This window comes from Quercus suber, unplaced genomic scaffold (genome assembly GCF_002906115.3).
Source record: "Quercus suber isolate HL8 unplaced genomic scaffold, Cork oak 2.0 scaffold_533, whole genome shotgun sequence".
Taxonomy (NCBI): Eukaryota; Viridiplantae; Streptophyta; class Magnoliopsida; order Fagales; family Fagaceae; genus Quercus; species Quercus suber.
In genome coordinates this window covers 24,305-42,174 of record NW_027069981.1, presented here as the reverse complement: position 1 = coordinate 42,174, position 17,870 = coordinate 24,305, and the positions used below count along the sequence as shown (strand labels likewise).

Here is a 17,870-nt window from a genome sequence, read left to right as displayed (position 1 = left end):
CTGGACCAAATAGTCCAAAATGGACCGAATAACGAACCGTAATTAGTAAACATAACTCAAAATATTAATAATAATTATAAGAATAAAGTGATTGTAAAACCATAATCTATGATGAATAATTTATTCTAGTATGATAGAAGTGGTTTGTTGTTAAAGTAACATCAATTAGATTTGTTATGAAATTAATATTTTTAAATAAATTATTATGCATGCATATGTGATTCTGTGTTATTCAAGTTGAATTTGAAACCATGCAGAGAAAGTTGGTACACCACAAAAATCATATCGATCAGGAAAACCTCTCACATATAATATTTTATACAAGAAGGAAAAAGAAAGGGGGAAAAAAAAACCCATTTGTTAAGAGCTTTATTATCTCGATCTCTTGAAATTGATGAAGATGACATATGATTCTCTAAGTAGGAGTGGAACTAAGCCCTTCAACCTAGCCTTAAATACTAAATTTACATACGAATATAAATACAATAGTGGAATGAGACTTTTTTGGGCAAGTATAAACTAATTAAAAATAAATAAATGGTGTCTCCGCCGAAGATGTTTTGTATTACATGTATTTTATATTATAAGTTATATTTATGTTCAAGAATGTGTAAAGTCATGTTAGTGAAAGTGATGGTTATATCATAATTTACAAGTTATAATTAGTTTTGAGAACGAGTAAAAAGATAATGCATTATTACATACATTAATACTTATAAACATTTTTTTTTTTAAGAAATGAAGTAAAGAAAATGATGACATAAATGTGATTCACCTTCATCTTTTAGATATAAATAAGGGTAAATTATGTATTTGGTCCCTATCATTTTCACCATATTTTAGTTTGGTCCATAATCTTTCAATTATGTTAATTTAGTCTCTAACCTTCCAATACTGTGTTAATTTAGTCCCCGTTGTTATCTCTTGGATGAAAATTACAAATGTGGCAAACAACCAAAATAAAAATTAGTTTATTGCCACATCAACAAAAACTAAATTTTTATTTTGACCGTTAGCCACGTCAATAATTTCTATCAAAGAGATAACAACATGGACTAAATTGACATGGCATTAAAAAGTTAGAGACTAAATTGATATAGTTGAAAAGTTAGGTATTGAAATATAGTATAAAGGATGACCAAATTAGTAGTTTACCCTATGAATAATATATATAATATAAAATCGAAAATGTTTGACAATTTGTTGACTTCCTTATATTGTGTCACATAAGCTTTTGAGCCTCCACAATTTTCCACATAATTATTATTTCTTAAATTTAATTTATTCTGTTTATTATTTATTTTGAATAACCCGACTCCAAATTTTTGAAACTCAACGCACAATGAAAACCTTTAGCTTCAATTGCCACCTTTCTTTGTCTTTGTTTTATTTTCTTTGTTCTCAGTTGCAATTTTGTGCAATGTGAATTCCAAGATTGACGAAAGAGCCACCTTCTAAATAAAGAGGGGCCAGTGCGTTAAATTGTCTTTTGTATTTGTTTGGTATGATTGCACAAGTTTGATTTTTTTTTTTTTTTAAATCAAATTTAACCAAAAACCTAGCCACTGTACTCTCTCTACATCAATATGGTACCCATTCACTTTGAATCTCTTTATATTATGCTTCAATCTCCATGTTGCTCAAATCTCGATATCATTTTTTTTTTTTTTTTTGGTTTCATTCTAGGCTTATGGTTATGGGTACTTCTTGGCTGTGATACAGTATGATTTTGTTTGAATTTTTAGATATTGCTGTATAAAACATTGCTAGAATTTTATTTGTTTGATTTCTTAATAATTTATGTTAGCTCTATGTTTTTTTTAATATGGATTTTTTTAATAAAAAAAATTGCAATAATTTAGAGTACAGATTCTAGCCTTATACTCATATTGGTTTTATCTTATTTTTCTTGTGCAATTTTTTTTTTTCATAGTGCTGTTTGATTACTATTCTTAAATGAGAAAAATTTTGATGGACTGATTATATAAGATTTGCATAGTATTGCTGAATTATGCAATGTCCTAAGTTTTTGGCTTTTTGGTAACATATATAGTTGTTGTCATGCTTTGTAGGGTCTAAATTTGCTGAATTATTTGATTACTTGCAATTAATGTTCTATGTTACTTGCTAATTGGAAGAGTTAAGGGCACGATCATATTTGGTCAATATCTTTTGTTTTTAGTATGTCTAATCTTTTAGAATATTAGTATGGATCTAATCTTTAAACAATGACCAAAAGAAAATTAGAAACTTTCATAGAAAGCAAAACCCAAAACGACAATTATATATTATTTTGTTTACTAATTCTTTTGTAATAATTATTAAACCAAATGTAAGAGCATATGATAATTGTTGTATTATTTTACTCTCTAATATTTTTGTGTGTTTCTCATTTTTTAATGATATTATGCGATAAAATTTTGACAATTTTTCATAAGAAATGTTCAAACTACATCTTTCATCTTATATTGGAGTTGATTTAGCTTCAAATAGTTGAAATTAAACAAATATTTAAACAAGAACATTTTAACATTTGATTTAAAAGTTTTCCATGCATTGTACGAGTTAGTAACTAGTTATAGATATACCTGAAAAGGACAACTAAAGTTGGCAATTTTGTGTAGCTGTGCATGGAAAGAACTCAAAGCCAAAACTTAAATAATAGCCGGTCAAGCCACATACATTAACTACTCTCTGGGTCCGTTTGGATAGCACTTATTGTTCCTGAAAGTTGATAAAAACTGATTGTTGCTGAAAACACTGTAGCAAAATAATTTTTAAATGTGTAAATAGTATCGTGGGACCCACTTTTAATATTAAATATTGCGTAAACAGTGCGTGAACAGTAAATTTTGTCCCAAAATGTCAACAATTGCGGCAAAAAAAAAAAAAATAGAAAACGCAGGAAGCAAAACGCGCCGTGACTATCCACCGTATCCAAACTGCCTCTCTATTTTAATTTGATTTGATCGAGTTTCACAAATAAAACAATAAGTTTCAACCAAGATACCGAATGTGAATATTTATTTATTTCCTTTTTTTTTTTTTGGGAGAAGGACCTAATGACTATTTCAAATTGCAAATATATACACCTTTTAATTAATAGGCAATCAAGCCACAATTGACAATTGTCAACAGATGGAGTAATTGATAGAGTAATTGCGCTAGTAGTTGTAGGAAAACTAATTTGGAGAGAGAAAGTGTGAGGACTTGGAATGATACATGCATTAAATCAAGCAACGGCGTGGAAATTACCACTATTATAAGCTTGGTTAATGAGTCATTGCCCATGCATTAAGCTAATGACGCAGGTTGAATACTTCAAATACTCTTACTTGAGATAATTAAATATTTTAAGCGCATATCATAATTTTTAATTCAAAACATAAACCAGAGAATTAGAATTCTCTCAACTTCAAATGTATTTTGGGATGATAATTAATTTTCTTAATTTTCTTTAAAAAGAGAGAGAGAGAGAGAGAGAGAGAGAGAGATATGTATGTATGTATGTATGTATATAGAAATGAGTTTTGCACTCTTTCCCTCTCTTTGAAAGGATTCTAAATACTGGATAATTGTAAAAAAAAAAAAAAAAAATTATTCATGCTCAATTCTTTTAACAGCTAGAGACTTGAGAGTAGAAAGTTAAATAAATAGTATTCGCTTATACCAAAAACTGATTAGTGCATTTGTTTGATGGTAAAGAGCACAATTATCAGAAACGGACACTATTAGTTGAAGCTCTATATAAAAAAATTATTAAAAAAAAAGACTTAAAATATATCAAGTTAGCTCTAAAATGTATAAAGTTCTTGATCCTTCTTGGTTTAGATTAATTATTATAAATTTAAAAGGTGTACATAGAATCATGCATGTTGTTTATAGGACATTACACTCATAGATACAAGAAATAAAATGTCAACTATCATACAAATGCCAAAACAGAGCAACATCTGTCTGAATAATTAAAACTAGTAGTAATTAAGAAGCTACTATTAATTTAATGGAGAGGGATTAAAGAGTTATCTTTCTGGACGCTAGCTAGTGTCTTATTAGTTAGACTTTTTCCAAACAATTTGGTGTTAATTAATTAATTCAAATATCTGACGAAGTCATAGACCGTGAAAATGACAATTACAAGACTACAGCAACTGCTTGGAACTGCAGGTTTAAAACCTATCAAACATTATAAATGTTGTTGTAATGGTTTCTTTCTAACTCATAAACCCATAGGCCATAACCATTATTATGGCAATGGTTACTTCAACACTTCATCATTGCTGTTCTCTCTTTCTTCTCCTTCTGCTTCTTCCTCTCGTTCCCACTGTTTTCACCTACACCAAAGATGACTGTAACATATTGCTTCAGCTAGAGACCAAGATATTAATCCATTATTCACGTCGCGTTTAGGTGAATTTTCTTTTGGATTCCGCCGTTTTCAAATCAATGAGAAAGAGTCTCAATTCTTGCTTGCAGTTTGGTTTACTAAAACAAAAGACCAAACCATAGTTTGGTCTGCAAATGGCAATGAACCAGCACCACAAGGTTCTACACTGACGCAGAATAGCAGCAGTGCATTTGTTCTCAATGACCCTAATGGCAAAGAGTTATGGAAGGCTCCAGGGAACGGTTCCGAATCCAGTTGTGCGGCTATACTGGACAATGGGAACTTGGTGATTTTAGATGAGCAGTATAATTCTATATGGGAAAGCTTCGAAGAGCCTACTGATACGATTTTGCCTGGTCAAATACTGTACATGAATACCACACTCAGGTCTCACCAATCTACTACAAATTATTCTTATGGCCGCTTCCAGCTTTCTTTACAGCTTGATGGCAATCTGGTGCTTTATTCTATAAATATGCCATCTGAAGTCCTTAATCATGCTTATTTTGCCACCATGACAATGTTCTGGGAATCACAGTTGATCTTTACTGAAGCCGGATACATGTATGTCCAAGATGCAAACAATTCAACCAACATCTTCAACCTTACCCAAGAAGATCCAGGCTCAAAAGGCTCTTTCTACCACATGGCGAGGATTGATTATGATGGGGTCTTCAGAATATACAAACATCTCAGACAGCAGGACACAAGTTGTGGACGCTGTCCTTCAACATGGGATCCAGTGCAAGGCATTCCTGGTATTACTGATATTTGTGGTGCATTTGATGCTAATACTTTTGTAGGTGGGTTCTGTGGACTCAACGGTGTCTGTCGTACCTCAGATGCTTCAAGTGGGGGCGGGACATTTTGCTCATGTCCTTATGGATTTTCTCAATTGAACCCATATGAGGATTGGGCAGGGTGTAAACCAGATTTTCCGTTACCCAACTGCGACAATGGATGGGAAGAAAATAAAGGGCAGTAAGCTTTGTACGGCTTACAAATATGGACTAGCCGTTTACAGATTACAGCCTTGTTCAAGGGGCTAATGAGACACAGTGTAAGCAGCAATGCCTTGACGATTGCATGTGTGTTGTGGCCATTTACGAAAAAACACGAGGTTATTGTTGGAAGAAGAAGTATCCTCTGTCCAACGGAAGATATAGCACAAATATTACAAGAATAGCTTTCATCAAGGTACCTAATAGCTTTGTTCCAGTGAAGAAAAGCCAGTCTCTGGTAGTTGGTTTGGCACTACTCCTTGGTAGCTCTGCATTTCTCAATATCCTTTTCTTCATAGCTAGTATTGTGGCTATTATCTACATGCACCACAAAAAGATGAATTCGCCATGGAATATTGATAGCACACTTGCAACAAATGTGAGAAGCTATACATATAAAGAGCTCGAACAAGCAACAAGGGGCTTCAAGCAAATAGTAGGAAAAGGTGCTTTCGGAACTGTTTATAAAGGGGTCCTTCCATCAGATTCAAAAAGATTTGTTGCAGTCAAGAAGTTAGGTAAGGTGGTAGAAGAAGGTGAGAAAGAATTCAAAACAGAAGTGAGCATGATCGGTCAGACTCATCATAAAAATTTAGTCCGGTTGCTTGGTTATTGTGATGAGGGGCAGCACCGGCTATTGGTATATGAGTACATGAGTAATGGCTCTTTAGCTAACTTTCTCTTTGGGATATCCAGGCCTCATTGGAACCAAAGAGTGCAGATTGCTTTTGGAATTGCAAGAGGTCTCATGTACTTACATGAAGAGTGCTGCACCCAAATCATCCATTGCGACATAAAGCCTCAAAACATACTTCTGGATTAATACTTTATTCCAAGGATTGCTGATTTTGGATTAGCAAAGCTTTTGTTGGCTGAGCAAACTCGAGCTGCTCAAACAGGAATAAGAGGGACGATTGTGATGTCGCGGAAGCCTGAAGAGAAACACACACGATGCTCTCTTGATGGAACAGAAACTAAACTGTTAGTTTCTGGTAGTAGACCTCGAATCCACGAGGGGTTTCCCTGAATCCACAAGGAGATAAAGCTGGAATCCACCAGAAGAAAATTTGACAAAAGTCTGTGTTTATTGATAATAGTCTATTTTGCCTCTGACGGCTACAAAACATATAAATACTAAGGAAAACGTTTAAAACCCTAATTCGCGCTAATTAAGCGATTAGGGGACAAAATTACCGAATTTTACCAAAAATGGCAAAATTGAGTTAACTGCAGAATCATAAACTACTGACCTTAAGGGTCGTCCCAAAACAGACGGGACCTTATTATGACTTTTAAACTAAAAGTTATTAAGGAAAAACAAATATTACTATAAATAGCAAAAACGCTGTTATCGGGGCCTTAATGAAGGAATTCGCCTAAATTTTGGCGACGTTCATGGCATGAATCTGGATCAGAACGTCGTTTCCCTTCAACCTGCCAAATTTCATGCAATTCCGACACTGTTACCCCGATGCCCCCTACTGGCACCCCCCTTTGATCTTGCGTTGTGACTTCCTGCGCCCCTGTCTACTCCTTGGCAGCTCTGCATTTCTCAATATCCTTTTCTTCATAGCTAGTATTGTGGCTATTATCTACTTGCACCACAAAAAGATGAATTCGCCATGGAATATTGATAGCGCACTTGCAACAAATGTGAGAAGCTATACATATAAAGAGCTCGAACAAGCAACCAGGGGCTTCAAGCAAATAGTAGGAAAAGGTGCTTTGGAATGTTTATAAAGGGGTCCTTCCATCAGATTCAAAAAGATTTGTTGCAGTCAAGAAGTTAGGTAAGGTGTAGAAGAAGGTGAGAAAGAATTCAAAACAGAAGTGAGGTGATCGGTCAGACTCATCATAAAAATTTAGTCCGGTTGCTTGGTTATTGTGATGAGGGCAGCACCGCTATTGGTATATGAGTACATGAGTAATGGCTCTTTAGCTAACTTTCTCTTTGGGATATCCAGCCTCATTGGAACCAAAGAGTGCAGATTGCTTTTGGAATTGCAAGAGGTCTCATGTACTTACATGAAGAATGTTGCACCCAAATCATCCATTGTGACATAAAGCCTCAAAACATCTTTTGGATGAATACTTTACACCAAGGATTGCTGATTTTGGATTAGCAAAGCTTTTTTGGCTGAGCAAACTCGGGCTGCTCGAACAGGAATAAGAGGGACATTGGGTACTTTGCACCTGAATGGTTTAGGAAAGCATCCTTTCCGTTAAGGTTGATGTGTACAGTTTTGGTGTGATGTTACTTGAGATTATTTGTTGCAAGTCTAGTGTTACATTTGCTTGCAAGCAGAGGAGGCATTATAGATTGGGCTTACGAATGTACAAAGATAAAAAATTAGATAAGTTGGTAGAAAACGATGAGGAAGCAAGCAATGACATGAAGAGGTAGAGAGGCTTGTGATTGTGGCAATTTGGTGATTCAAGAAGATCCTTCACTGAGACCCTCGATGAAAAAGATCACACAGATGCTTGAGGGAGTTATTGAAGTTTTGTGCCCCCAAGTCCTTCATTGTATAATCACTCTCCACCTTCAAAAAGTAGTTCCCTTGAGTTTTCATTCTCCTCAGTTGAAAGGTAAGCATTTGAGATTGATGATAATGGGTAACTTTTAAATAACTAAGTGTTGAGCAACCTCTTTATAAGGTGAGGCGCCACACCTATTCTTATTTGTATTAGGTATCAAATTCAGACTGATCCGTGGTTGGTTTCCGTTATTCATTTGTCTCTTGCTCTGTCCTTTGTTCTTGGATACAAGGTTCCTTGTTTCATGCCTATTATTCTTTAGTTCTTTCACCTTCTTAGTTACTTAGCTTTAATTTTGGATTCCTAGTTCAATCTGACTTTTTTTTTTCTGGGTTAGTTAAATTGTTCTTGCTGTAATTTCTGTGGGATTAAAGCATACTTGCATGTGGGTTGATTTGGATTTGTAATGTGAGAACTGCAATCCAAGGGGATCGAGATTCATAATAATATTCCTTGAACAAATAAGTCAAACATGATGTTCAAATTTAAATTTTATATTGGAAAAAAAAAAAAAACTAATCATCATGTTTGTCACCAACTTTAAATTCTAATAGACGAAGGAAACGAAACATTGAGTCAAGAAAAAAATTTGAATTCTCAAAATGGAAAAATTCAAATCATCATGATACAAATAGTTTTGTATCCCATAGTTTTCAATAGCTTATTTGAACTAGTTTTCGAAAACAACTAGTTTTATTGTTTTATTTTTTTTATTTTTTTGGGGGGGGGGGGTGGGGGGGTTGACGGAGAAGTGAGACAAAAAGCTAAACTTAAATTTCCAAACAAAAAGAAAAAGCATCTATTTTTGAAATTCCAATTCTAAAACCCTAAAAATATTCGAATTCAATCTTCAATCTATTAGGACAAGAAATGATCACCAAAACAAAGAAAGAAGAAACTGAATAAAAAAGAACACACTTCCAGATCTGTTAGGACAAGAAATGGTCACCAAACACTAGCTTTGATATTATGAGGTTTTGGAACACAGAGTTTTTGTGTTTCTCCAAAAATTGGTAGTAAAGTTTTCTATAAATCACTTCTCCACAACTTATAGAATGAGGAGTCCTATGTACTGGACACTTTGATTATGTAGTTGATTGGTCAGGAAACTTGGTGTAGGCCTAGCAGGCACCCAAGTTATAAAATTCATGATTACAAGAAATTTTTATTTTTTATTTTTTATAATAATTAGTGGATTCAAACTCAAGATATTTCCGTGGAGATCAAAAAGTGCTACTGAGCCACAAGTAGAGAATTATTTTTCAAACTTAGAAAAAAAAATTGAAACCTTGATAATGTAAATGCTAGAGCTAGTTTAGACCCTCAATTTTAATTACAACTTGATTAATTTTAAATCTAAATGCACTTAATGCAGAATATACGTTATTAGAAAATTAAATAATTGAAGCACTCAACAACTGCAAAGATGAACAAATAAGTGCAAGGCAAAAATCTAACAATTAGATTACATGTTCTTTATGCTCTTAACACATATGTCAAGTTTTGTATCAATTGAATATTATTTACTATATAATCTATAAGATTATATTTTATGCATAGTTTAGTTTTAACTACAAAAACTTGAAATTTAAATAATTTATTATTGATATAGTTATTGATCTTTAATTTTCTAGAAATTTTACAAGCATTGAGGATATTAAAAAAAAAAAAAAGTAATCTAATGGTGGATTTGTCAATATTCATCTTCAATAAAAAGATATTGAGTAAAATTATATCCTTAAGCTGTAATTAATTTTGTAATTAAATTTTGCCCTAAATTATTTATAGGTGTCAACGACGGGAAAGGTTTCCTAATAAATATGAAAAATAGAAAAGTAGTACAGAGGCACTTTCACAAACTTCAAATACTCCAAAAAAAGCTCTCACAAATCAAAAAGAATAAGAATAGAGAAATTCACCCTCCTCAATTGTTGCATGGCATCCTCTTTATTGATTTATTTATTTTTTTTTTACAAAACCGCCCAAGATACGTATATATATGAAAAGGTCAACAAAGGTAGGCAATTTTGTGAAGCTGTGCACGCAAACAACTCAAAGCCAAAAACATAAATAATAGGCAGTCAAGCCACGTATGTTAACTACTTTCTATTTTAATTTGAACTAGATGGTATCTTGCGTGATGTGTGGATATTTTATCATTTTATTTTGAAATAGTTTCTTGCTATTCTTTATGATCTCTATATAACCTTGAACCTTGTGCTTTGCATTTTGAAGAATTAGCTTCAATTATATTATATTAGTAAAAAGAGGAAAAGGAAAAAAAATAAATAAACAGCCTTTATAATCCAGCAAAAAGATGAGTCTAGCAGAAAGTTAACCACAACCATCTTTATAAAGAAAAATGAAAGGGTGAAATTTGACGATTTTGTTCAACTTATTAAGAAAACCATAGTGATTCGTCTATAATGATTTTTCAGCCTCCTTGAAGTTTCCCTTATGCATTAATTATGGCTAAATATAGTAAGAAATATACCTTTTGCCACTAATACCAAGTCTTACATACCAAGAACTAATACCAAAAAAAAAAAAATGTCCCACACATAAGGGCCATTTTTGCCATCATGGACCTTCATTCCAAGTGATGCAAATATGTGACCAATTATTTAAGGATGGCCCTTATGGTTATCAAACATAGTAGTCAAGACCTGAAAGAAAATTTTAAAAGGAAAATGTGTGAATTTTTAGTTATAGATGAACTTTATTACAATCATGTTCAAAGTAGGATAACTATTAAATTCCTAAAAAATTTCATTTAGTGAAGAGAAGCAACTTTAGTGACCAAATTTGGTAGTATTTTTTTCAAAAATATTCAAAAAATATCATACGCTAAGTTGTAGCTTAGTTCTAATTGAAGCTGATTCATAATCAGAAACTATATATAAAAAAAAAATGTAATTGTTTAAGCTAAAATGCCAATTATGTTTTGATGACTAGTGTAGCTTGCATGAATTTTTGTTATTAGGCTACTAGTCCAATGTGGGTCAATTAATTGGGCTTTCTAGGCATATTTTGGCTGGACTAGCCCCTTGACTAGTCCAATGCAAATGTTCTTACCAGTACTTCTATGTTATAGCATCCAATCCACAGTCATTGGTTCTACTACTTGAGTTTACACTGCAAGCGGCGTAATGTTTATTGAACTCATATATCCAAATGACATGATCTGCATTAAGACAAAAATGACACAATTTTTTACATTTTTTTATAATAATCAATATACAGTTTGACAAATAGGGTAAATTTTGACATACTGGGCCACAAGGATAAATTGTTTGGGTTGTTGTTCTTAGAGATCTAAATGGCAGAAATGCCAAGAAGGTTATATATGTTTAATGCATTGGGTGCAAACAGCACCCTCTTTGGCATTTTAGCATGAAATTTGCTTGTTCTTATTGGTAGTATTATTTATTAATTTATTTATTGCTAAGCGAATAAAAGAGATGGGTAAATTCTACAAACATGAGCCCAAACACACTCGGGGGTTGAGCCCAAACCACCTAAGAATAAGTTAATCAAAGACCAATAACTATTTTTTTTTTTTTTTTTTAATTTACAAGTACAGGATGCCTTAAAAAGTAAATCAATGTACATGTAATTGAAAGTACGTTCAATTACTTTTCTCTTCTGATTCTGGGTTATCCCAAGTTTCAAGCCTAAAGAACGATAGTGACAAGTTAATATTTAATATAAACTTAGTTACTGCTTTACTTTTTAAGGCATCCTGTACTTTTTAAGGCAAGAAAGTAAACATCACCATGCAGCTGCAAGTACTCCCAACAAAATCAAGCCGACTTCTTATTAAAACCTTGAACACTTGAAAATGATTTGGGTATAAGTATAAAAATGAAATCATGCAAGAAATTCTATTCCAAAAATATCTTTACTCTAAAATTGGATCTTATTTACATTGACAAAACTCCGGAACCAAATCTATATAATATCCCAATTTGACAAGCAAAATAGATGTCCGTCAAACCTTTCTCAATAACCATTTCCTCATTGCAAATTTCATGGCCATTCTCTCATCTTCTAAGAGTTCAAAAACCCTCTAAAAAGAGCTTCTCATCTATTTTAGGAACAGTTTGAAGTGCTGTATCAATACATTCTATTCAATTGTAGTCTCTGTCCTTTTCTCAGCACCCACATATGTTTTGACTACTCATGGCCTTTCCTCAAGTGCTTCTTGTATCTCTCCCTCGATGATCTCTGAAATTTTTGAGAACATGCTGAGGCTTAAGAAGTTGCAAACTTTCACTTTTCCCTTGATAAGATATTTCAAGCTCCCTAGCTGGATATTGCATATCCCAAGTTATCGTCAATCCCATCCAAAAGGCATTATTGTTGACCTCCATTTTCATGTCCAAACAACTTGATCTTCCATTCTGACTTTCATTACCATAAATCAAGCACAAATCAGAAATATGAGATCCCCTATATTTGTATGCAGTTGCATCCGAATGTTCCTGCAAAATGTCATTTTTAAACAAAAGCTACTCAAAATTATCCAGTTCATTGATTATTATACAATCCATATGATCATATATACTTCATCCCATGTTACCCAAAAACACTCAGTTTACTAAATGAATACAGAATTAATATCAATTCATCAAAGGGGAAAAAAAATACAAGTTTGTATGCTATGCTTTGGGGTGCTCTTTGGTGATAACTAGAGGAAAACCCATTATCCTAGCAAAATTACTAATGGGATAGAATGGCACCTTGATATAAGCTTCCCAAAGCTAAACATCAGCTGCCATAGTGCCACTGTTCTGCAAATTCATCCCAAGAAAAGCCATTCTAATTGAGGACACCCGTAATGCCTGTATACTCTTTCATTAAGCTCATTATTGGCAAAGGATTGATCATTCTCTTCACCTAAAAGAACCACACCAATATATACAAGTTAGAGTAATGACTTGAACTTTGTGGCTTTGCTCTACTTTCTCCCCGTGACTTGACCCCCCCGCCCCCTCCCCACCCTCCTCTACAACCATACTATTTTATCTTATAAATCTTAAATTTCACAGACAGTTAAAAATCATGGCAGAGCCTCATTAGATGTTTCTGCTTTATTATATTTATATTAGATATCTTTGCATATATACTATCTATTAACAAACAAATGATATAATTGCCCATATTTGTGTACATAATGTCACAGATGTCTTTCATTCTAAGTGATACCTGAATAACAAAAGTACAAGAATATTGTACACAACTCTGACAATATCTTCATTATCTAATAGGTCATTTTTTTTAAAAATTTTATTTTATGGTAAGTCATTTCCTGATAATCCTTGCCTGAACTGAATTGAAATTTGACTCTCAGTTTTTTTAAACACCATTATATTGAGAACTACATAAAACACACAAATAAATTAACCAGAAAATCATGCCACTCAATTTGGGTACATAATCAAAGGTAATTAGCATACGAAAGGGTCCCTTAATGAAGATCATGTCTAGCCTATTGAACTACAAGAAATAGGAGAGAAGAGCATATCACATAGCTAGTGCAAAAGAACAAGATTTATTTCAACTTCAAATAGAAGCAACAACAACTACATGTTAAGTGTCAACTTGTCTTAATGCATGATTACAAATAGATCATAGACAGGGCTCCTCCACCTTCTATAATACTGACTTGCTAACATGGTTACAAATGCATTTGCAAAAAACAATAATTAAAGCTTTGTAACAAGAAAGTTGAAAAGGGAATTATTCAGGATGGAAAAACTGGGATCTGAGAAAGGGCACCCCCTTCCACAAAGCCTAAATTAGGGCAGGACAAGAAAATATATTAGACAAAATAACGTCATTTTTTCTACAATTTTGCAAATAATTGATCTGATACTTAGAACAAAATCAAACACAAAAATGGAAAACGCACTTCAATTTATCATACATATAAACCACCTATATCAGCATACTAAAGAAATAAAGAAAATAAGTAGTTAAATGCACTTCAATTTTAGTCCATATATATATATATATATATATTGATAGAATTTAATGTCCATATTTGTTCAATCATCAACTTCCAAGCAGCCTAAAACAGAGATCCTTGCAGCAATTAGTAAAGTTAATTTTGCACGAGAAGAGAACCTACCTTACAGCCTACAAAGCTGCCAATTCATCTTCCGCTCAAACCAATTCACTTGAACCCATATTCTTTTTTAATGCAGAAGTGTCTCAATGCAAAGAAGCAGAAAACTAAGATAAGCAAGCTCAGTTAAATTTCCAATCGAAGATGATGCAGGGATCATCTATAATGAAGTTTGAAATCTCAATTTCCTTTCCCACCTGAAACACAATAAGAATGCCTCTTGCTGCTCTTGCAATCATCCTTTTCAGCATCTTCATAACAAAAAAGAAACATAAGAGAAGGGCTATAGGATCCCCTTTACTTAACCATCTATAATGCTGCAAAGGCCAGTTGAAAATATGTTTACCAGATCTGAGACTGTCATAGTGGAGATACAAGCTAAAGCCCATTTTGACCAGCCAAATCTGAAACAAATACAAAGAAATTACAAAATGTCATGCCCCTATGCATAAAATAAAAACAAATTAGGACATCCAGACTCCAAACCCAAAACAACATGCATGTATCTCAAGCATCACTGCATCACTCTTCCCAAGAACCACATATTATTGGCTACCATATTATTGATGTTTCCTGTTTCTGATCTAGCACATGTAAAGTATTGAATTTTTAATCAAGTTCAAGTCATGGGATTCCAAATCTTGCAAGATTATGTGATTGATGTTTCCTGTTCTCATATATGTCCAATACTATCACTAAATGTCATCCTTTGTTGAGAAGCACATTTTCTTGGATGACTTCCAGACTTTTATTTTGCACTCCAAGCTTTCAATGTATTTTATATTTTTCTGCCTTGATCTTTTGAAAATGTTGCTTTTCTTTATGCTGGAAAAAATGACCAATAATATTAATAAATAAATAAATAAAATGCCCATACCATCTTGGATATGGGACGAACTAAAGAAGCATTCCTCGTGATGGAATTCTGTGAGAAATCTCTGGTTAATGTGCAGGAAAGCAGAGGATCCCGATTTTTTGATGAGAAACAGGTCCTCTCAATCTTCAGGGATGTCTGCAATTTGCACGAGATGTATGAATGGTTGGGAGGAAAAGTTTAAAAGGTAACTTTTCTCTTCAATTCTTCTTTTCTTTTCTTTTTCTTTTTCTTTTTCTTTTTTTTTTCTTTTTTTTTTTGGATGGGAAATACTTAAAACTTCATCGAAAATAAAGAAGCAAATTACAATTTGTCTTCATTACATGCATGTTCTATCAAGCTAGGCCACTCCCCTGGCCATGCAACGTAGTCCACAACATGCTGGGCATGTTGGGCGGTTGGGCCAATAGATGTGCAGGGACATTTCCCTGCCTTTTGATGTGAGACACTTTCCACTGCTGGCTTAGTCGTACATAAGGTATTCCATCTGCTGGCTTCCACCAAAGGCTCTACGAAATGGAATCCATGCTATCACACAAGCTTTTATAAGCAATAAAAGTACCAGCATTATATAAGTAAGAGTTCTTATAAAAATAAAAAAAAAATTTACCACTACACACCTAGATATTTTTTAAAAAAAATATGTACTAATCTTATAAGACAACTAGTCGAGGGGCCCGCACGATGCGCGGATAATATTGTAAGTCACTATATGAGAAGGTTATATAGAATATTTAACATATTTTAAAGTAATAACATGAAGTAACACATTTTTCCCAATTCCAATAAATACTTGCAATTAAATTTTCAATTAGAATTGTTTATACCAGTGACATTAGCTAATCAGTTATATATATGAGAAGCTCACTCGATGTTGGAGATATAGAGAGATAGAGCCGGGAGCGGTTGAGTTAGACTTATTCCATACTTAAATGATGTTATATAGGTTCCTCCTTATATTATCATGAACATTTTTATTTTAGAACAAATATTAATAGTTATTCATGATTTGAGATAGATTAAGAAGAGAATCAAACACAAAGGCGGAATCCCTTGTGTGTGAGTGTGTGTGTGCGCGCTTGATTCTTAAAAAAAAAATTAAAAAAAAAGGGAGAAAATTGGCAATAAAACTCCTTTCCCATGCTTCTAGATCATAATTCATGTAAAATAAATTAAATGTTAAATAGGCACCTTGACTTTCACGTTGCAATTGAATCTTCCATAATAGATTCGTTCATATGCTTACAATTAATCATTAACTTTCACTTAGATAGAACCATCGAATGAAAGAAATCTCAACAATCTTCCTTGCTCATTGCTCCAATGAGCAACACATAAAATAACTATTTTTCATTCATTTAATGGCAAAATCTGTTCCTCTCCATTTTCCCTTAGCTCTTCAAAATATGTGTTCTCTATAATTTGTCACCATTAATATAACAAAATGGATGTCCTGCCTTGAGCTCATCACTGACCCAAATGCTGTAATCCATTAAAAAACCCAGCATTATTACATTCTAATTAAGATAAGAATAAATATTTGTAAATTCTTGGCACTAACTAACTAATAAAACATCTCCTTAGTTAGTTAGTGCATGTCCATATTAACAATCTTCGCAAAGAAAGAAATTTTTTGATGGAGGTAGGGAAATTTGGTTCAATGATTTCTTTGAATTCTATTGGAGGAATTGAGAAAAGGAAGGAAAAGAAAGCCCACCAAACCTCACTTTGTCATTGCCAGTAGAGAGCATTTTGGACCCAAAAATTGCATTGGCAGCTTCTGCATGGTGAACTCCATTTCAGCTTCTGTGAATTGTAATTATACTATAGCCCTCCATAGACACAACATGCCATTAACCGATCCTCAAATCCTACAAAATTAAACCACTAATCAAAATGAGAAAATGAAATTTGGAAGTTGTAAATGTATGGCATAATTAGCTTTAGCTATAACGTGAGTGTTTGTGTGAAGTTGACTTAGACTAATGCAAAAGTGAGGGAGACATTTTATCAGCTACATGATTTGCACGTTCCAAATGGGAAAAAGATGAATGTATTTTGCAACATGAATCCACCCAAATATTACACCTAAGCAAAAGCCTTAGGGTGTTCAAAGAGCTCCTTTCCTTTCTCTATTACACCTCATTCTTTGATTTGTTTCTACATAATTAACAATTAACAGGAATATATTGAACAACTACGGTATTTAAATAAACAATGATTATCCAACAGTCAAACTTCATAGCAATTTGAATCAGCAACTACGGAAAAAGATAGCTAACATAATCAAAAGAGACAAAAGGGAAAGTACCTTTAATACAAAGGCCTTTGAAAGCCTCTTCACTGCGGACCAAAGAATTTGGGGTTGCAATTGCCAATAGAACCACACCCAAGCTCCACTGATTGATGATTTAAGGCACTAGAGTAAATTAAGAAATTTAAAGAAGTGCTTAACAAATTTTGATTCCACTAACAAACCAAACCCACATGCACAAACTTTTGAGGCATTAATTATTTTCGTTGTGTTAGTAAATTTTAGGCTCAAGTTCCAAACACTAACAAACAACACTGAAAAACCGACCCACAAAACATATAGGGTGAAAAATAAAAGCCATATGACTTATATGTTTGGACTATTTCCTAAGCCGTCGCCAATTAGAAATATGGATTTATTTGTCTCCATTCATTCTCTATGCACAAACAAAACAAAACCGAGATCTACTTCTCCTCTGTTCTTAAAGACAGACATCACTCACCACCTGTAGGCGGGCCAACAATCCTTGGGCCTAAGATGATATATTTAATTGGGGTCTTTTTTGTTATTATTTGAATATTATTTAACTAGTGTTTAATATCATAATTTTTTTATAATAAAATTTTTTTTCTTTTTTTTTTTGTAATATGTTTTTTTTTTTTTTGGAAAAAATGCTAAAATTTTAA

General features: G+C 33.1%; 1 protein-coding gene and 1 long non-coding RNA gene across 3 annotated transcripts in view; one reads left to right on the top strand and one right to left on the bottom strand.

Moving 5' to 3' along the window:
- The first annotated feature begins 4,127 nt into the window (after positions 1-4,127).
- Positions 4,128-17,870, top strand: part of LOC112026699 (G-type lectin S-receptor-like serine/threonine-protein kinase LECRK3) — a 31,293-nt gene continuing 17,550 nt past the window's right edge. The window contains exons 1-3 of the mRNA XM_065763925.1: positions 4,128-4,167; positions 4,369-5,310; positions 5,412-6,131. Coding sequence (XP_065619997.1) covers positions 4,128-4,167; positions 4,369-5,310; positions 5,412-6,131 — 1,702 coding nt within the window. The remainder of the gene's footprint in view (positions 4,168-4,368; positions 5,311-5,411; positions 6,132-17,870) is intronic.
- On the bottom strand, positions 11,786-14,948 carry LOC112012966 (uncharacterized). Of its 2 annotated transcripts, XR_010625129.1 has the most exons (5): positions 14,934-14,948; positions 14,403-14,460; positions 14,060-14,307; positions 12,669-12,825; positions 11,786-12,410 (listed from the first exon to the last, which is right to left on the bottom strand). It is a non-coding gene; the product is annotated as an uncharacterized LOC112012966 (long non-coding RNA). The 2 variants fall into 2 exon arrangements; XR_002883049.2 differs by lacking the exon at positions 14,934-14,948 and having other exon boundaries at positions 14,403-14,853.